General features: G+C 47.2%; 2 protein-coding genes across 3 annotated transcripts in view; one reads left to right on the top strand and one right to left on the bottom strand.

Moving 5' to 3' along the window:
* The window catches only part of ACO2 (aconitase 2), a 61,119-nt gene extending 59,413 nt beyond the window's left edge, over positions 1-1,706 (bottom strand). For both annotated transcript variants that reach the window (XM_063662959.1, XM_054469927.2), the window contains exon 1: positions 1,570-1,706. In XM_063662959.1, the coding sequence (XP_063519029.1) occupies positions 1,570-1,605 (36 nt within the window). In that variant the 5' untranslated portion in view covers positions 1,606-1,706. The remainder of the gene's footprint in view (positions 1-1,569) is intronic.
* A 218-nt stretch (positions 1,707-1,924) lies between these two features.
* Positions 1,925-11,309, top strand: PHF5A (PHD finger protein 5A). Its single transcript, XM_054469932.2, has 4 exons — positions 1,925-2,150; positions 2,603-2,626; positions 3,135-3,301; positions 10,604-11,309. The coding sequence occupies exons 1-4, from the start codon at positions 2,099-2,101 to the stop codon at positions 10,691-10,693; spliced, it is 333 nt and encodes a 110-aa protein (XP_054325907.1). The 5' UTR covers positions 1,925-2,098; the 3' UTR covers positions 10,694-11,309.
* The last annotated feature ends 9,798 nt before the right edge of the window (positions 11,310-21,107 follow it).

The raw sequence follows: 21,107 nt of genomic DNA, 5'->3' as shown, positions 1-21,107 counted from the left end.
GGAGGCCAAAGCAGGCCGATTACTTGAGGTCAGGAGTTTGTGACCAGTCTGGTCAACAGGGTGAACCCCGTCTCTACTAAAAATACAAAAATTAGCCAAGCATGGTGGTGCACACCTGTAATCCCAGCTACTCGGGAAGCTGAGGCAGGAGAGTCACTTGAACCCGGGAGGCAGTGTTGCAGTCGGCCAAGATTGCACCATTGCACTCCAGCCTGGGTGACAGAGCAAGACTGTCTCAAAAAAAAAAAAAAAAAAAAAAAAGACGTGAAGAGATAATTAGGTACAAATCCTTTCCCTTAAGCCCAGAACTGAAATCAGAAATATTTTCTTTCAGATAAATGATGATTTTACTTTAAACCATATGGTTTAAATTTAAGCAATGTGATGAAAAATAACTTCAAGTACCACAATGCTTCCTGAGAGTACAACGCATAACTTGTAAAATTCTATTATCAAAGTTGCGCCACTTGATCCAAAAGGAATTCACAAAGTTAATTGTGAAAGGTTGACAGAGAATGTCTACAGATGCTTGCTTGATTTTTATTAACAAAGTACACATTTGACATTGAACCTCTGAGTATAACACCTTCCCAGGGCTGTCAAGTTAGAAGTGAAAAAATCATCTGGCAGTCAGTCAGCTTTCTAGATAGCTCCTAACAGGGGAGTCAAGGTCAAACTGGAGTCTCCTCATCCTCCCATATTTGACAAGCAACTTATTCTGAGGCTCAAAATATTCGTACTGCATTCTGACAAACAGAAATAATTGCACCTTGGTTCATAAAGTTCTGTGAGGGCAGGGTGACATAAACAAGAACTGAGTGGTGGTAGGGCCCATGCTTCTGCCACAGCACTTCGGTGACACTCTTGAGAATCAGAACTTTCACCTACTTTCTACCAGCTTTATCACCTATCAAATGAGAAAAACCATCTCATTCCTATGATTACATGAATCAAATAATATTATGAAGAATTAAAACAGGCCTCAAATCTTGTGCAAAGGTGAGAGACTATTATTATTATTACTATTTACTACGTAGGGGCCCAGAAGACCGCCCCCCCGACATTCCATGTTCCGCAGGGTCCTCAAAAGGTGGTACAGGGTCCTAGTTTCTTCTCCAGACTCCCGGCCTGGCAACCGTAGATGCTGTCATGTCTCTGTTGCTAAGAGATGGGAAGTGAGGCCTCAGGAACTGGGCCTAGAAGGCTCAACAACGACCGCGCCCCCTAGTCACCTTGTCCTCACCTTGAGGAATGGAAACACACCCCACGGGAGCAGGGAATGCTGTCCTCAAAAAGAAGAAAGAGGTGCCTCCGCTCTTCACCCGGCCGCCGCTGCTTGGGCCCACGCTTCTTGCGAGGCGGGGACAGGGCCAGGAAAGCTGACTGTGCCGGGGACGCCTTGACCTAGGGCACCAGAGAAGCGGGCACGGGTGCTGGGCCCACAACCGGGACAGGTACACGAGAAGTTGGCCACAGGTCGGGCCCGCCTCGCCCTGCCTCGCTCACAGCCGCCGGCACAGTAGGAGGCACCCCGCCCCCGTGAACCCAGAGGTCCCTGAGCTCGCTCACCTGCAGCCGAGTCACCAGTAGGCTGTAGGGCGCCATTTTGTGCACTGACAAAGATGAGGTCGCATGAAAGTGACGTCCCACACGGCGCCTTTAAAGCCTTTGGGCAGGGGCGTGCCCGGAAGAGTGGGGCGTCACGGTGAAGGCGAGGCCTCCCTAGAGGCGCCAAAACCCTGCGAACGCAATGGGCGGAGCTCACGTGTAACGAACAGACACGCAACAGGAAACAGGACTGCCTAAAGACACTTGCAGAAGTAGATACCAAGCACAAAGATGTTTTACCCAAGAACAAATTGTAGTTATCTCTGCCACCTAAATCTGGGAGAGTTTTTAAGAGTTTCATGCACCTGCCAGGACCTGGCCGCCCAGCAGTGACAGAAACTCGCGCGAGAGCAAGAGGGGCCTGGTGCAAGGATTGTAAACTGACGGAAGCTTAGAGAACCAATCACAGCGACGTGGAGGCAGGAACAATGGGGGTTAAAGGTCGGACGGAAGTTCCCGAAGCTTCCGGTGGCCGGCTTAGTTAGGAGCTATGGCTAAACATCATCCTGATTTGATTTTTTGCCGCAAGCAGGCCGGTGTTGGTGAGACTGCGCCCTGCCCCTGGCTGTCTGGGCAGGGTGGTATTAGGAGCTGGGGGGTCGGGGATTCCCGTCTCTTCTTTAGGGGCTTGCCTCGCAGGCGCCACGTTTCCCGCCTCTCAGGCGCTGGGTGTTGTAGGAGCGCGCAGGTTTGTGGCCTCTGATGAGAAGAGGGCGGGGGTGCGCGTGCTGGGAGCCCCAGGCAGGTATCGGGGGTGGGGTCTGAACCAGGTCCAGAGAAACTCTGAGCTTGCCCAGGACGTTGGAGGAGATTCAGGAGGATGCTTGGATGTGGGTTTGGTTCATATGGAAATTTGTAATGATAAAATGGCTATCCACAGGTCTCACTCACTGCAGTCCTTACTCATGTCCCTACCCCCAGCTCGAGGATGTACTTCCCCTCTTTGTCAAAACCTTTATTCTAATTGCACTTTTTACCATCTTTCATCTTGCAGCCATCGGAAGACTGTGTGAAAAATGTGAGTGGAACACACCGTCCCAACAACCCACCCTTCCCACTCCCAGTTTCTGTGGAACCAGCAAAAGTGCCACAAAGAGGGCTTTGAGTAGATATACCTGGAAGTATGTGAACACTGAATGCTGCACTTCAACCAAAGGCCCCTTTATCTCCCCACTGCCACTTGCACATTTAACGCTGTATCTCTCTAGTTTTCAACGGGAAGAATCGCCAGAGTAGCATGACCCCTCCCCAACACACAGCACTTTGCCAGCAATTATATAGGCTTATCATCTCCGAGGCGCTTTTCTAAGCTCTTTACGTATGTTACTTGATAAACTTTTGTATGTGTTGAGGGGCTTCAGATGGACACTGGGGAAACTAAGTTTTGTGATGCCAAGAGGAGGGCCCTAAAGTCACTGTCAAAAGGAGACTAGTGTATTTCCCAGGAGACTAGTATATTTCCCCATGGCAAGAGATAGCAGAGGACTGAAGAATTTGTGAGCATGACTCCATTCTGTTCCTTACAGGTGATGGCAAGTGTGTGATTTGTGACTCCTATGTGCGTCCCTGCACTCTGGTGCGTATATGTGATGAGTGTAACTATGGATCTTACCAGGGGCGCTGTGTGATCTGTGGAGGACCTGGGGTCTCTGATGCCTATTATTGTAAGGAGTGCACCATCCAGGAGAAGGACGTAAGTGTGCAGCTTTCCATCTGACCTTTTCTCCTTTTGTTTAGTAACATTTTGCCATCCACTGCAATCTCCTATGGTCTATGGAGATTACTGTGTTCATCTCGTCATCTAGGTTATAATTTCTTCAAGTTCTGTGAGTCAAACTGGGTGTAGTCCAATAAAAGGCAGTTATTTTGCATCAAGGGGAAAAATGCAAGGGAAGCAAATCTTTGTCAAGACCAGCAATTTGGAGAGCCCTCTCTATTCATGTCTCTGTGGTTATTCTTATTCAGAAATGACATCCGGCTGGGCGTGGTGGCTCACATCTATAATCTCAGCACTTTGGGAGTCCAAGTTAGGAGGATCACTTTAGTCCAGGAGCTCAAGACCAGCCTGGGCCACAGAGCAAGATCCCATCTCGACCAAAAAAAAAAAAGATTGTTCTTGTTTTTGTATTTCTTTTGAGACAGGATCTCTTGCTCTGTGGCCCAGGCTGGGGTGCAGTGGCATGATCATGTTCAAGGCTCACTGCAGCCTTGACCCCCTGGGTTCAAACGATCCTCCCATCTCATCCTCCCAAGTAGCTGGGACTACAGGCATGCGCCACCATACCTTGCTAATTTTTTTTGCAGAGACAGGGTCTTGTTTTGTTGCCTAGGTTGGTCTCGAACTCCTGGGCTCAAGTGATCCTCCTGCCTTAGCCTCACCAAGTGCTAGGATTACAGGCACGAACCATCATGCCTGGCCAAAAAAAACATATTTTTTATTAGTCAGGTGTGCTGGTGTGTACCTGTGGCCTCAGCTACTTGGGAAACTGAGGCGGGTGGATCACTTGGGCCCAAGAGGTCAAGGCTGCAGTGAGCCATTTTCACGCCACTGCACTCCAGCCTGGGTGACAGAGACCCTGTCTGTTTATAAGTCCTGTACAGCCCATGTTGTGTCATAGCCACTCAAATCTATCATTAAGCATTATTTGGGTGTATATCGTGACAAAGTTGAATTTGGGACAATTCAAGTTGACTTCAGCTTTAAGTAAGTAATAGATGCCTTTGGTTTAATATTGCAGAAATGATTGTGGACCTGCATTGTGATTTTTTTTGTCCCTTGACACTGTGTTGTGGCAGTGGCTACTTACTATTCAACTCTCTGAGCCAAATGCCAGGAGAGAGAGCTTATAGACTAGTGCTACAGGCAAGGTTTACGCCATTTCTTTTGGTTAGTATTGGCAGCAGGGTTCTTTGTGGGGGAAAACTATGAATCAGCTTGTTTTCTTCAAAAAACAAAACAAAAGGAAGTATGATACAGTCTCACTAGGTTAATGACGGTACCTAGTTATCCAATTTAATCCTAATTTAGAATAAGTCAAAAGATACGTAATTCATATTCCCATGAGCGAAGAATAGGTCTTTTATAGATGTTATCACACCTTGTTCCTCACAATAAGTTTGTGAAATAGGGATTATTATTATGATGCCCATTTTATAGTTCCTCTGACAAGCCCAGGCTGTTCAACTAAACCTTGTAGTGTCCCTATTTCACCATGTTGTCCTTTTATTTATTTATTTATTCTTTTTTTTTGTTTTGTCTTTTGGTGAGACGGAGATTTACTCTTGTTGTCCAGGCTGGAGTGCAGTGGCACAATCTCGGCTCACTGCATCCTCCGCCTCCCAGGTTCAAGCGATTCTCCTGCCTCAGCCTCCCGAGTAGCTGGGATTACAGGCATGTGTCACCACGCCTGGCTAATTTTGTATTTTTAGTAGAGACGGGGTTTCACCGTGTTGCCCAGGCTGATCTCGAACTCCTGACCTCAGGTAATCCGCCCACCTTGGCCTCCCAAAATGCTGGGATTACAGGCGTGAGCCACTGCGCCCGGCCTTATTTTTTTTTGTTTTTGAGATGGAGTTTCACTGTTGTTGTCCAGGCTGGAGTGCAGTGGCGCCATCTCGGCTCACCACAACCTCTGCCTCCCGGGTTCAAGCGATTCTCCTGCCTCAGCCTCCCGAGTAGCTGGGACTACAGGCACATGCCACTATGCCCAGCTAGTTTTTATATTTTTAGTAGAGATGGGGTTTCATTATGTTGGCCCAGGTTGGACTCAAACTCCTGACCTCGTGATCCACCCATCTGGGCCTCCCAAAGTGCTGAGATTAGAGGCGTGAGCCACCACGCCTGGCCTTATGTTGTCCTTTTACAAGTGCTTTTGGGATGTGCCCATGGTGAAGGCAATAACGCCAGTACCTCATTTCATGCACTTGGATCCTGCCTACCCCCAGTAAGTGGGAGAGATTGGGCCAGATAAGACTACACCATTGGGCCAGGCACAGTGGCTCATGCCTGCAATCCCAGCACTTTGGGAGGTTGAGGCGGGTGGATCACCTGAGGTCAGGAATTTGAGAGCAGCCTGGCCAACATGGTGAAACCCCGTCTCTACTAAAATGTGTGGTAGCACACATCTGTAATCCCAGCTACTTGGGAGGCTGAGGCAGGAGAATCACTTGAACCCAGGAGGCAGAGGTTGCAGTCAGCTGAGCCGAGATCACACCATTGCACTCCAATCTGGGCAACAAGAGCGAAATTCCTTCTCAAAAAAAAAAAAAGTGAGTACACCATTGAATCTTCTATTGTTTAGGGAGATGAGAAAGGTCCTGAAGTACCAAAAACATAATGATTTGGACCTTTCTCTTGTCCTCAACTCTGATTTGCATTTACCTTCAACTATCAAGTCACATCCTGCTGTCCGAAAATCCAGATCTAGTCTACTAGCTAGATTACACTTCATTAGAGGCAGGACTTTGGTTTGTCTATTTGCCTTTCCTTTTCTTTAGATCATGGTACAGTGCCTGACATGCAGTGCAAGCATGGTACTTGTGTTTTGGTGCTGTCCCTGTAAGTCATCCAGAGGTATCCCCTGTAGGGTCTCTAGTACATAGTAGGTGTTTGTTAATTACTTCTGGTCTATAAGCAATGAAAGCATGATAAGGTAACAGCAGTGAAGAAAAGTAACAAACAGTTCCTAAACTAGATACAGGGTAGCTGTTTAAGCCATTTAAGACAGCATTTTCTTGAATTTTTGCATGGGTCTAGCTAGAGTTCTTATCTAGCGTAAGCTTGCAACCAGAGAATGCTTAATAAATGTTAATTGCTGTCTGACTCCTCTGAATGTGGTGTGTGAACTGATACCTTTGGATCCTCATGCCTCATTCTGTCCCTGAGACTTATTCTAGACATCACTTCCCCTACTTCACATTATACACGAATGTTCTGAGGACATTTGAGATGGAATCTAGCTGACATTTTCAGCACTAGTTTCCAAGGAACACAAAGAAGTCCAGTGACATGATCCAGGCTCTCAGCCTTACAGATCATCATGTAGATTAAGTGGCCAAGGCTCTTTCCTATGCAGAAACCTTCCTGCAACCAAGGCACCCCTTGTTATTGTTCTCTTCCTGCAACTTTCATTATTGATAAGGGAATTAGACAGGTAAGCTAAGCTAGGTATTCTCATTTATAATTTTTCAAAGCCACAAGAATAACCAGGAGACAGGGATGATGTCTATGGACATTGCTACCAGAGGACTGATTTGTAGGTTCTTATGGTGCCACATCATGTAATCCGCTTAATCTTGATTCCTTTATTCCTTTTGCTTACCATTTTCCTCAGTTCTCCCAACCAGAAAATAAGAAAAATAGCACTAACATTTATGAAGCTCTTAATATATGCCAGGTACTTAGCTGAACATTGTTTTCCAAAACTTCTGTGTGATACAGATGAGGATGCTAAGGCTTAGAGATGTTAAGCAACTTGGTTAGCCCAAGGTCACATGACTAATAAGTGACAGATCCAGGACTAGAACCTAGGTGGTCTGACTCCATTTTTTTTTTTTTTTAAGACGCAGTTTCGTTCTTGTTATTCAGACTGGAGTGCAATGGCATGATCTCGGCTCATTACAACCTCTGCCTCCCAGGTTCAAGCGATTCTCCTGCCTCAGCTTCCCAAGTAGCTGGGATTACAGGCACATGCCACCATGCCCGGCTTTTTTTTTTTTTTTTTTTTTTTTTTGAGACGGAGTCTCACTGTGTCTCCCAGGATGGAGTACAGTGGTGTGATCTTGGCTCACTGCAACCTATGCCTCCTGGGTTCAAGCAATTCTTCCGTCTCAGCCCCCTGAATAGCTGGGATTACAGGTGTGAGCCACCACGCCCAGCTAATTTTTGTATTTTTAGTAGAGACAGGGTTTCACCATGTTGGCCAAGCTGATCTTGAACTCCTGACCTTGTGATCCACCCACCTCGGCCTCCCAAAGTTGCTGGGATTACAGGCATGAACCACCGCGTCCAGCCTAATTTTTGTATCTTTAGTAGAGACGGGGTTTCACCATGTTGGTCAGCCTGGTCTCAAGCTCCTGGCCTCAGGTGATCTGCCTGCCTCGGCCTTCCAAAGTGCTGGGATTACAGGCGTGAACCACCACGCCCGTCGTGACTCAGTGTTTCTTAACCTTTTATTTTTTTTTTTTTCATCATTGCACCCCTAAGGAGAAAAGTTAAAAGTTAATGTAAATTAATTAAATTTTGGGGCTGGGCAGGAGCCTACCATCTTAAAGCTAAGCTGTAAGTAGGCCGGGGGCAGTGGCTCACACCTATAATCCCAGTGCTTTGGGAGGCCCAGGCAGGCGAATTATGAGGTCAGGAGTTTGAGACCAGACTGACCAACATGGTGAAACCCCATCTCTACTAAAAATAGAAAAACCAGCTGGGCGCAGTGGGGGGTGCCTGTGATCCCAGCTACTCAGGAGTCTGAGGCAGGAGAATCGCTTGAACCCAGGAGGCAGAGGTTACAGTGAGCTGAGATAGCACCACTGCACTCCAGCCTGAGCGACAGGTGAGACTCTCAAAAAAAAGCTAACCTGTAAGTAAAGAACAGAGCTGCACAGATGGGAGGACTGGGTCATACCATCACTTGGTACCTTCCAGGAATATTTAGGTGTCTATAAGGATAGTTTGTAAACCTTGACCTGATCCAGTCTTCTTCTTTGACAGCTGAGGAATAATATAAGTCCCAAGAGAAGCAACTTGCCCACATTTGCACAAGTCAGTAAGGCACAGTTTAAGCTATCATCATACCATAGTTTCATAGCCTCTCTAAAGAGTTTAGAGTGCTGTCATTATGTCTAATATCAGACCTTTGTCCAGGAGAGGCAGCTAGTGCCTAATTTTTACGAGGACATTAAATATAGATTACATTGCTTACTTGGGTTCACCTAGCAAGCTATTGGGCAGCTTCCTTGGTACACCAGGCTTCAGAGATGGAAGTGCTCAATGTAATGACTCGATCCTTGTTTTCTAGGAGATCCTAAAATGTTAGTGTTAGTTTTGTGTGTTTTCAGAGATTTTTGTAGTTGTTGATGTCTGCCCCCAAAGAAAGATATTAGTTGAGTTAGAAATGAGATGGCTAAGGACTTGATTAATTCATACTATCACCTAATATCACAGGACTCAAACTCTGACATGGGTGTTTAATAAAATCAACAGACCTTTAAGGGTTTTCCCGTTACAGCTTCCCCGGTTTTTCTCCCATCATCCCTAATCAACTGATGGAATCATCATTTCTGTATAACACAGCTTCCCAGGGGCTTCACTCAAAGCACGCAAGCTCATCAAATGGCCAGGGCAGCCTGTCATGACAAATCAGTGCATAGTCTGTCAACAGCCATCTATCTCTAGCCAGTAGTGCTCTGTACCCCCAAGACCATGTGTCAAATTAAGTGAATTAATGAAGACACATAAAACCCATTATTCTCCTATGGTATTTAAAATGTAGGGGCCGGGCACAGTGGCTCACGCCTGAAATCCCATCACTTTAGGAGGCCGAGGCGGGTGGATCAGGAGGTCAAGAGATCAAGACCATCCTGGCCAACATGGTGAAACCCCATCTCTATTAAAAATACAAAAATTAGCTGGGCGTGGTGGCGGGCGCCTGTAGTCCCCACGACTCGGGAGGCTGAGGCAGGAGAATTGCTTGAACTTGGAAGGTGGAGGTTGCAGTGAGCCGAGATCAGCCACTGCACTCCAGCCTGGCAACAGAGCAAGACTCCGTCTCAAAAAAAAATAAAATATAAGGTATGGCCGGGCACAGTGACTCATGCCTGTAATCCTAGCAACTTTGGGAGGCTGAGGCGGGCGGGTTGCCTGAGCTCAGGAGTTTGAGACCAGCCTGAGCAGCATGGTGAAACCCTGTCTCTACTAAAATACAAAAGAAATTAGCCAGGCATGGCGGCGTGTACCTGTAGTCCCAGCTACTCGGGTGGCTGAGGCAGGAGAATTGCTTGAACTCGGGAGGCGGAGGTTGCAGTGAGCCGAGATCGCGCCACTGCACTCCAGCCTGGCGACAGAGCGAGATTCCTTCTCAAAAAAAAAAAGAGTTTCATAGTCTACCTCAACTGTATCATATTAGCAGCAGACATGGCTGAGAATCCAGCATTCTACATGAATTGCAAGTCATTGGACAGAGGGTAGGCAGGCCCTGAGCACGTTCTTAGGTGTTTAGTAAATTATTGATGATAGATCAAATCGGATAATTGGTAAGATAAGTGGCTAAACCATTAATCCAAAAGTTATAAAGTGGTCTTTTTTTTGAGACAGAGTTTCTCTTGTTACCCAGGCTGGAGTGCTGTGGCGTGATCTCAGCTCACTGCTACCTCTGCCTCCTGGGGTCAAATGATTCTTCTGCCTCAGCCTCCTGAGTAGCTGGGACTACAGGCACGCACCACCACGTCTGGCTAATTTTTGTATTTGTAGTAGAGACGGGGTTTTACCATGTTGGCCAGGCTGGTCTCGAACTTCTGACCTCAGGTGATCCACCTGCCTCAGCCTCCCAAAGTGCTGGGATTACAGGCATGAGCCACCGTGCCCGTCCTATAAATGATCTTTCATAAGTGCTAAGAGATAGGGAAGAAACAGTGCTGATCTGGGCCTCCCAATTAAGGAGATACTGGTGTTTGGACACATTTACAAACTCATTTATTGGGTTTTTCAGATACTAAGATGAGAATTTGAACTCTGTGACCAATTTTTTTTTTTTCTTTTCAAGAGATGGGGGTCTCGCTATGTTGCCTACAGTGGGGTACAGTAGCTGGCTATTCACAGGCGTGATCATAGCTCACTACAGCCTCGAACTCCTGGGCTCCAGCAATCCTCCTGCCTCGGCCTTCCGAGTAATAGCTGGGACTAAAGGCACATGCTACCACACTGGGCTTAAATTTTTTATCTTAAGTCACTCTTGGTTCAGGCTCAAAGACTTAACAACTTCTCTGTTCTGTTTTCCAGAGAGATGGCTGCCCAAAGATTGTCAATCTGGGGAGCTCTAAGACAGACCTCTTCTATGAACGCAAAAAATATGGCTTCAAGAAGAGGTGATTGGTGGGTGGCCCCTTCCTCCCCCCAACATCAGTCTGCTGCAGCTGCCAGAAAACATGCCTACTACTACCAGCAGAAAGGGAGCAGAGCCCAGAGCATCACCAGGAGTGCCTGCTAGTGTACTGGCAGCTTGCCACCCCCTCCTCTCCCTTCACCCAGACACGTGGTAGGGATGGAAAAGGATTCTTCACAGAGCACTCTGGCACACCATATCGGAGAAAAGTTGATAGATTAGTTAATGGTTTTTCTTGAATTTGAGAAGCAAAGATCTGTTCTCCATATTGATATGTTCTCCCTCAACCGAGATCTTCTAAAAAGAAATAATATTTTAGTCTTCTGCTTGAGGAGTTGACTGTGAAGCGACGCCCAGTGAAAAACATGTTCTTGCAGCAGCTCTGGTGGCAGCTGTCCTTGAGGAACCTTTGGTGTGTGGTGGGAAGCTATCAGAACAAGAAATGTAGGCATTTCCCATTTTTTTTGGGGGGGGGGGGGGCCTCCACCCTCTTGAAAGGCATTTACTTGTTTAACACTTGTGCTGGTGTCATGTTATTTTCCTTTTGAGAAATTGGAAACTCTTTCTGTTGCTGTTAATAAAGTTGGTGTTTATTTTCTGGTAGTCACCTTCCCCATTTAACTTTAACTCTAGGAATTTATTTTAGTCACCCAGGAATTTGTGATTCAAAACAGAGGTAGTGGGATTGGTTAAGTACTTTTGTCCTTTTATTACCACTGGAAGGAATTCAAAACCACCCATACCTTTCATTATAGATAGATCAAAGTCATTTTTAGAAACATACTATTTTTTCCTTCCTATCCAACTTTAATTTTGAACTGAAGAGATGGCTTCTAGTTATGGTGGAGGCTGGGCACAGTAGCCCACGCCTGTAATCCCAGCACTTTGGGAGGCTCAGGCGGGCGGATCTTGAGCCCAGGAGTTCAAGATCGGCCTGGGCAACATGGCAAAAACCCATCTCTATGAAAAATATGAAAACTAGTCAGGTATAGTGACATGCACGTGTAGTTTAGTCCCAGCTACTCAGAAGGCTGAGATAGGAGGATTGCTTGAGCCTTGGAGATTGAGGCTGCAGTGAACAGTGATCCCGCCTCTGCACACCAACCTGGGTGACAGAGCAAGACTGTCTCAAAAAAAAAAAAAAAAGATGGGCTGGGCATGGTGGCTCACACCTGTAATCCTAGCACTTTGGGAGGCCAAGGCAAAACTCCATCACTGCTAAAAATACAAAAATTAACCAGGCATGGTGGCACACACCTGTAGTCCCACCTACTCGGGAGGCTGAGACAGGAGAATTGCTTGAACCTAGGAGGTGGAGGTTGCGGTGAGCCGAGATCATGCCATTGCACTCCAGCCTGGGCAGCAAGAGTGAAACTCCATCTCAAAAAAAAAAAAAAAGAAAGGTTCCAGTATAACCCAGAGGATGCACAAAGTAAGGGTTCTAGGCCTAGCTTGGAGGTGCCTCATGAAGCCAGGGGAAGGCCATGGCCATAGGGCTACAGCACTTTCCCGGTGCTTTTGGCCACCCCTTTCTCTGCACTGCAGCCATAGGCTCCTTTTCAGTTCCACAACTGCTGCTTTCCTTTTTGCTTCTACTTTGGGTTTATTTTTAACATGTTGATCCCTCTAGAATGCTTGTGCCCCCTTCCCTTTTACTCAGCTAACCCCTACTCCCTTCTGACCTTAGCCAAATATTTCCTCAAAGATGCCTCCCCGGACCCTTAATCTAAGTTCCCCTTGTACTCCCACATAGCATCATGTGTGGTTTTTTGGTTTGGTTGGTTGGTTTTGAGACAGCATCTGTCACCCAGGCTGGAGTGCAATGGCACGATCTCAGCTCACTGCAACCTCTACTTCCCAGACTCAGCAATCCTCCCACCTCAGGCTCTGGAATAGCTGGGACTACAGGCACGCACCACCCTGCCCAGCTAGTTTTTGTTTTTGTTTGTTTTCGAGATGGAATTTTGCACTGTTGCCCAGGCTGGAGTGCAGTGGTGCGATCTCCGCTCACTGCAACCTCCGCCTCCCAGATTCAAGCGATTCTCCTGCCTCAGCCTCCCTAGCAGCTGGGATTACAGATGCCTGCCACCACACTCAGCTAATTTTTTGTATTTTTAGTAGAGATGGGGTTTCACTATGTTGGCCAGGCTGGTCTTGAACTGACCTCGTGATCCACCCGCCTTGGCCTCCCAAAGTACTGGGATTACAGGCATGAGCCACCAAGCCCGGCCTGTTTTTTGTATTTTTTATAGAGACAAGTTCTCACTGTGTTGCCCAGACTCGTCTCAAACTCCTGGATTCAAGTTACCCTCCTGCCTCAGCCTCCCAAAGTGCTGTGAATACAGGCATGAGCCACCACACCCAACCCTATGTGTTTTCTTAAAGCATTTGGTGATTAGTGAAAGTAACCTACGACCATGTCCACAAGAGCAGGAAGCAAGTTTGTTTTGCCCAGTAGGTAACAGGTAGGTGTTCAGTATTGAATGAATACTTGAAGTCAAGGAAACTGGATAATAAACTGGACTTTGATATGTCGGAACCTACAGGCAAAGGGTGCAGTAGGCAAATAAGGGCATCTGTTGGGGCATCAACTTGAGCAAAGACAGTCGTGAACAGGGTGATATGTATTGAGTGATTCGGATACGGTCTCACTTTGTCCCCCAACCTGGAGTGCAGTGTCATGAACATGGCTCATTGCAGCTTTGACCCCCTGGGCTCAAACAATCTTCCCAACTCAGCCTCCTGAGTAGCAGGGAGGTGTGAACCAGCATGCCCAGCTTTTTTTTTTTTTTTTTTATAGAGACAGGGTTTCACCATATTGGCCAGACTGGTCTTGAACTCCTGAGGTCAAGCGATCCACCTGCCTTGGCCTTCCAAAGTTAGGATTATAGGCATGAGCCACCACCCCCAGCCTAGGGTGATGTGTTTAGGGAGCTCTGAGCAATTCTAATGCATCAGTGAGGTGATTGCTATGGTTTGAATGTTCGTTCCCTCTAAAACTCATTTTGAAACTTGATTCCCAATGTGGCAGTATTCAGAAGTGGGACCTTTAAGAAATGATTGGGTCATGAAGGCTCTGCCTGCATGAGGGGATTCATCCTTTCACTTTTTTTTTTTTTTTTTTTTTGAGACGGAGTCTCTGTCACCCACGCTGGAGTGCAGTGGCGTGATCTCGGCTCACTGCAACCTCCACCTCCCAGGTTCAGGCAGTTCCCCTGCCTCAGCCTCTTGAGTAGCTGAAACTACAGGCACGTGCCACCATGCCCAGCTAATTTTTGTGTTCACTACCATGCCTGGTTAATTTTTGTAATTTTATTAGTGACAGGGTTTCACCATATTAGCCAGGCTGGTCTTGAACTCCTGACCTCAAACGATCCACTCACTTCTGCCTCCCAAAGAGCTGGGATTCCAAGCATGAGCCAACGCACTCAGCCCATCCTTTCACTGTTAATGGATTAATGAGTTATCATATAAATGGGACCGATAGCCCAAAAATAGCTGTTTTGTTGTTGTTGTTGTTGTTGTTTTTGAGACGGACTCTCACTCCGTCGCCCAGGCTGGAGTGCAGTGGTGCGAACTCAGCTCACTGCAAGCTCCAACTCCTGGGTTCATGCCATTCTCCTGCCTCAGCCTCCCAAGTAGCTGGGACTACAGGCGCTCGCCATCACGCCCAGCTAAATTTTTTTTAGAAGAGACGGGGTTGCACCGTGTTAGCCAGGATGGTTTCAATCTCCTGACTTCATGATCCGCCCGCCTCAGCCTCCCAAAGTGCTGGGATTACAGGCGTGAGCCCCCGTGCCTGGCCGGGACTGATAGCTTTATAAGAGGAGAGACTGAGCCAGCACTCTCAGCCCCTTTGCCATGTGATGCCCTGTGCCACCTCTCAGCGAAAATGCTCTCACTAAATGTACCCCGTCAACCTGGGACTTCCCAGCCTCCAGAATTATAAGAAATAAATTTCTCTTTTTATAAATAACATAGTTTTAGGTATTACAAGCAAAAGAAAACTGACTAAGGTGTGGTAGGTCAAAAGAGGTAGAGAGACCAGATCATTTTCAGACTGTAATTAGAATGTGCAAAAAAGCCCTAGTTAAGAATAAAAAATAGTTCGGGCGTGGTGGCTCATGCTTGTAATCCCAGCACTTTGGGAGGCCGAGGCAGACAGATCACCTGAGGTCGGGAGTTGAAGACGAGCCTGACCAACATGGAGAAACCCCGTCTCTACTAAAAATACAAAAATTAGCCGGGCATGGTGGCGCATGCCTATAATTCCAGTACTTTGGGAGGCCAGGAGTTTATGACTAGCCTGGGCAACATAGTGAGGCCCCTCCCGGGTTCAAGTGGTTCTCCCACCTCAGCCTCCCGAGTAGCTGGGACTACAGGCATGTGCCACCACACCCGCCTAATTTTTGTATATATTTTTTTTTTTTGAGACGAAGTCTTGCTCTTGTCGCCCAGTCTGGAGTACAATGGCGCGATCTCGGCTCACTACAACCTCTGCCTCCCGGGTTCAAGCTATTTTTCTTCCTCAGCCTCCTGAGTAGCTGGGATTACAGGCGCCTGCCACCACACCCAGCTAATTTTTGTATTTTTAGTAGAGACGGGGTTTCACCATGTTGGTCAGGCTGGTCTCAAAGTCCTGACCTCAGGCAATCCACCCGCCTCAGCCTCCCAGAGTGCTGGGATTACAGGCGTGAGCCACTGTGCCCGGCCTAATTTTTGTATTTTTAGTAGAGACGGGGTTTCACTATGTTGGCCAGGCTGGTCTCAAATTTCTGACCTCGTGATCCACCTGCCTCAGCCTCCCAAAGTGCTGGGATTACAAGCGTGAGCCACCGCACCAGGCCTAAAAAAATTTTTTTTTTAATTAGCCAGGTGTGGTGGCATGTGCATATAGCCCTAGCTACTTGGGAAGCTGAGGTGGATCACTTGAGTCCAGGAGATCAAGGTTACAGTGAGCTATGATGGCACAACTACACTCTAGCCTGAATGACAAAATGAAACCTTGTCTCTTACAAAATGAAACCTTGTCTATAACAACAACAACAAAATTTAACAAAAATTTTTGGCCAGGCGCCGTGGCTCATGCCTGTAATCCCAGCACTTTGGGAGGCCGAGGCTGGTGGATCACCTGAGGTCAGGAGACGTTCCAGACCAGCCTGACCAACATGGTGAAACCCCATCTCTACTAAAAATACAAAAATTAGCCAGGTGTAGTGGCGAATGCCTGTAATCCCAGCTACTCCAGAGGCTGAGGCAGGCGAATCACTTGAACCCACCCGAGAGGCTGAGGTTGTGGTGAGCTGAGATCGTGCCACTGCACTCCAGCCTGGGCAACAGAGCAAGACTCCGTTTCAAAATAAATAAATAAATAAAAATTAGCCATGTGTGGTGGTAAAAGCCTGTAATCCCAGCTATTCCGGAGGCTGAGGCAGGAGAATCACTTGAACACGGGAGGCAGAAGTTGCAGTGAGCAGAGATCACACCATTGCACTCCAGCCTGGGCAAAAAGAGCGACTCCCTATCAAAAAAAAAAAAAAATTAAGTTCCTTATTAACTGCTTTGGTCCATATGACATCTTGTAACTACAGCAGTCAGCCTCCCAAAGTGCTGGGATTGCAGGCGTGAGCCACCTGGGCCAGCTTTTTTTTTTTTTTTTTTTTTTTTGACGGAATCTTGCTCTGTCGCCCAGGCTGGAATGCAGTGGCTCGATCTCGGCTCACTGCAACCTCCATCTCCTGAGTTGAAGCAATTCTCCCGCCTCAGCCTCCCGAGTAGCTGGGATTACAGGCATGTGCCACCATGCCCAGCTAATTTTTGTATTTTTAGTAGAGATGGGGTTTCCTCATGTTGGCATGGCTAGTCTCAAACCCCTGACCTCAGGTGATCCCCCAGCTTTGGCCTCCCAAAGTGCTGGGACTACAGGCATAAGCCACCACGCCCAGCCTCCTTACTTGACTTCTATCTGTGCTCCTCACTCCATCGGGCAGTTGAAGGGACATCCCTTGAATACTCCCTGCCTTTTCCATGGCTGTCTGTTTCCTTCGTTTGAAATACCCTTCTACCTTCCTATCTACTGGCCAAATGGATACCTCTTCCTTTCAAGCCCCTGACATCTCATGAAAGCTTCCAGAAGCACCATACCCCACAACAATTTCTGTCATTTGCATTATTTTCATGTCTAGTACCTACATACAACAGAAACAAAAGTTTCATGAAACAATATTACTGTGCGTGCTATAATCTGATATTTTCATTTTCTTCTTTTTTTTGAGACAGAGTCTCACTCTGTCACCCAGGCTGGAGTGCAGTGGCGCGATCTCAGGTTACTGCAAACTCCACCTCCCAGGTTCAAGCGATTCTCCTGCCTCAGCCTCCTGTGTAGCTGGGACTACAGGCGCCCGCCTGACACCATGCTCAGCTAATTTTTGTATTTTTAGTAGAGACAGGGTTTTACCATATTGGCCAGGCTGGTCTCGAACTCCTGACCTTGTGATCCACCTGCCTCAGCTTCCCAAAGTGCTGAAATTATAGGCATGAGCCACTGCGCCTGGCCTGATATTTTCATTTTCTTTCATTCTATTCTAAAATTCCTGGCTGAAATCCATTCAACTGGATTTTGTTTGTTTGTTTTTTGAGATGGAGTTTTGTTCTTTTGCCCAGGCTGGAGTGCAGTGCCATGATCTTGGCTCACTGGAACCTCTGCCTTCAGGTTTCAAGCGATTCTCCTGCTTCAGCCTCTTGAGTAGCTGGAATTACAGGTGCCTGCCACCACGCCCAGCTAATTTTTGTATTTTTAGTAGAGATGGTGTTTCACCATGTTGGCCAGGCTGGTCTCCAACTCCTGACCTCGTGATCTGCCTGCCTTGGCCTCCCAAACTGCTGGGATTACAGGCATGAGCCACCGTGCCCGGCCTAAACTGGGTAATTTTATGACCCCCACTAATGGACGACAACCTGAAGTTTTAAAACAATTAACTAGAAGAAGGGCTGCTTGGGGATGGAGTTGGCGGGGCAGGGGATTAAAAATAAAATCAACTAGGCCAGGCACAGTGGCTTACACCTGTAATCCTAGCAATTTGGGAGGTGGGAGGATTGCTTGAGGCCAAGAGTTCAAGACCAACCTGGCCAAGAAACCTAGCAAGACCCTGTCTCTATTAAAAAACAACAACACTCACAACTAACTAGATCATAAATAAGATCCTTGAGTTCCCTTTGCCTCTCCTTCCACCCAGGGCATACAATAGGCAACCACTCCAACAATTATTTGCTAAATTAAACTGAAAAAGGGGTCACAAACTCAGGAGTCTGGGTGAGTAATATCATTGATTGAAAAGGGAGGGGTAAAAGAAGAATAGCCCAAGTGTGATGATAAATGGTATGTGACCCTCAGCCTCGGTGTCTGGGACACAATAGGGGAGTGGTGGGGACCTTAGGCAACCAGAGAACATAAGCCCTGTCTAAAGGAGACAGCTGCTATTCAACTCTAGACAATTGCTGCCAGTTTGAATGGCCAGTGTTGCCAGATATTTTGAATTTAGGACAAGTGGCAACTTAGGATATTTTTGTACAATATACCAAATTTTCAATATTGGCAACTCACTTTTAAAACCGTAATATGTCAGTATATGCCAAGAAAATAAATCTGCCAGATGTGGACCTTGGCCTGCCAATTAGCAGTTTCTAAATTAAAATTAACTTCCCAGGGAATCAAACTGAACTGACTAAATTTCAGAGAGACTATGTGTCACTAGGTGTTTTTTTTTTTTTTTTTTTTGAGATGAAGTCTTGCTCTGTCACCAGGCTGGAGTGCAGTGGCACGATCTCGGCTCACTGCAACCTCCACCTCCCGGGTTCAAGCAATTCCCCTGCCTCAGCCTCCCTAGTAGCTGGGACTACAGACGTGTGCCACCATGCCCAGCTAACTGTTTGTATTTTAGTAGAGACAGGGTTTCTTTTTCTTTTTTTTTTTGAGACAGAGTCCCACTCTGTTGCCCAGGCTGGAGTGCAATGGCACAGTCTCAGCTCACTGCAACCTCCGACTCCTGGGTTCAAGTAATTCTCTTCCCTCAGCCTCCTGAGTAGCTGGGATTACAGGCAACCGCCACCAAGCCCGGCTAGTTTTTTTTTTTTTTTTTGTATTTTTAATAGACGGTGTTTCACCATGTTGGCCAGGCTGGTCTCAAACTCCTGACCTCAGGTGATCCGCCCACCTTGGCCTCCCAAAGTGCTGGGATTATAGGCGTGAGCCACCGTGTCCGGCCTGTAGAGACGGGATTTCACCACATTGGCCAGGATGTTCTCAATCTCCTGATCTTGTGATCCACCCGCCTCGGCCTCCCAAAGTGCTGGGATTACAGGTGTCAGCCACCGCGCCCAGCCCTGACCTGTAGAGTTTTTTTTTGTTTTGTTTTGTGTTTTTATATATATATATATATATTTTGAGATGGGAGTTTCACTCTTGTTGCTCAGGCTGCAGTGCAATGATGCGATCTCGGCTCACTGCAACCTCTGCCTCCCAGGTTCAAGCGATTCTCCTGCCTCAGCCTCCCTAGTAGCTGGGATTACAAGCATGTGCCACCACGCCTGGCTAATTTTGTATTTTTAGTAGAGACGGGGTTTCTCCATGTTGGTCAGGCTGGTCTCAAACTCCCGACCTCAGGTGATCTGCCCGCCTTGGCCTCCCAAAGTGCTGGGATTACAGGCGTGAGCCACCGTGCCCGGCCAGACCTGGAGCTTTTTTATTGTAGTTTGAAGCAAGGACATAGAAGGAAAATATTCTGTGCCTTGCTTGGAATTTTCCTGTCTTAAAAGACTCTGATTATTTCCACCTGTTCCCAGTCACTCAATTCCTTCTCAGCTCTGTACCCAGTGGCCTGTTGACACCACCAAAGCTAAAATGTTACTTTCTTTGAACACTGCATTTTAGCATCTTAGCAAGACAGGCTTGTTTACTTACCTTGTTTATTAGACTTCACAGTATTGGTGAATATATAAAAAATCATTTGTCGGCTGGGCATGGTGGCTTATGCCTGTAATCCCAGCACTTCGGGAGGCCAAGGCAGGTGGATCACGAGGTCAGGAAATGGAGACCACCCTGGCTAACACGGTGAAACCCTGTCTCTACTAAAAATACAAAAAATTAGCCGGGCGCGGGGGCTCATGCCTGTAATCCCAGCACTTTGGGAGGCCGAGACGGGCGGATCACAACGTCAGGAGATCGAGACCATCCTGGCTAATACGGTGAAACCCCTGTCTCTACTAAAAATACAAAAATTAGCCGGGCGTGGTGGCGGGCGCCTGTAGTCCCAGCTACGCGGGAGGCTGAGGCAGGAGAATGGCGTGAACCCTGGAGGCGGAGCTTGCAGTGAGCCGAGATCGTGCCACTGCACTCCAGCCTGGGCGACAGAGAGAGACTCCGTCTCAAAAAAAAAAAAAAAAAAAAAATTAGCCGGACGTGGTAGCGGGCGCCTGTAGTCCCAGCTACTTCGGAGGCTGAGGCAGGAGAATGGCGTGAATCCGGGAGGTGGAGCTGGCAGTGAGCCGAGATCGCGCCACTGCACTCTAGCCTGGGCGACAGAGGGAGACTCCGTCTCAAACACACACACACACACACACACACACACACACACACACAAATTAGCCGGGTGTGGTGGTACATGCCTCTAATCCCAGCTACTCGGGAGGCTGAGGCAGGGCAATCACTCCAGCCTGGGCAACGGAGCAAGACTCCGTCTCAAATAACAAACAAATAATAAATAAAAATGTTTTAAAAATCAATTTTCTTAAGTAGGCAACCACGCTTCCCTAAAGCCAATTTCTGTCTTTGCACCTGCTGAAGAAATCAAATTGAGGAACTATTTTCTTGGATAACTTCAAAGAAACAATACAAAATTTCTTGCCCTGGAGTGTGTATGAAAGGGTGACGCATCTATGCGAGTTAACTGGGGCCAATTATGACCAGCCTGACTTGTCATGGCGCCACATCTTGCTTACTCTCAGACAGGTGATGTGCCCCCACCTTCTCCCTGCCTCACTTGCTTGCTCATGGAGCTCACCATTTTGCAAGCACGGTGCATGCCTTTCAACATATGATTATTCAAAATGGGAGGGGAATCTGGAATGCCTGAGTAAGCATTCAGCTCACAATTAAGCCCTGGCAAGATGTAATCACACACTGGGAAGGAAAAAAAAAAACTTCTTCCTCACCACATGATAAATGGAGACATCAGCAGTTGAGAAGGGTGGTTACGTTTTTTCCCCTCGATTTTATCTTTTCCTACTTATATGCTAACCTTTTACCCAGAGCTCCCACCAAGGAGGCTGGATTTCTCATTTCATTCTAATGATGCTGCTCAGGGCTGATGTCTTTCCAGCGTTGCAGAAGAGATTCTATTAAAC

This window comes from Pongo pygmaeus, chromosome 23 (assembly GCF_028885625.2).
Source record: "Pongo pygmaeus isolate AG05252 chromosome 23, NHGRI_mPonPyg2-v2.0_pri, whole genome shotgun sequence".
Classification (NCBI taxonomy): Eukaryota; Metazoa; Chordata; class Mammalia; order Primates; family Hominidae; genus Pongo; species Pongo pygmaeus.
This window is presented reverse-complemented; position numbering and strand designations above follow the sequence as displayed.

Coding starts and splice junctions, on each gene's coding strand:
- PHF5A (XM_054469932.2), top strand. CDS start 2,099: ATGGCTAAACATCATCCTGATTTGATTTTTTGCCGCAAGCAGGCCGGT. Junction 2,627..3,134: donor CGGAAGACTGTGTGAAAAAT/GTGAGTGGAACA, acceptor TGTTCCTTACAG/GTGATGGCAAGTGTGTGATT. Junction 3,302..10,603: donor GCACCATCCAGGAGAAGGAC/GTAAGTGTGCAG, acceptor TCTGTTTTCCAG/AGAGATGGCTGCCCAAAGAT.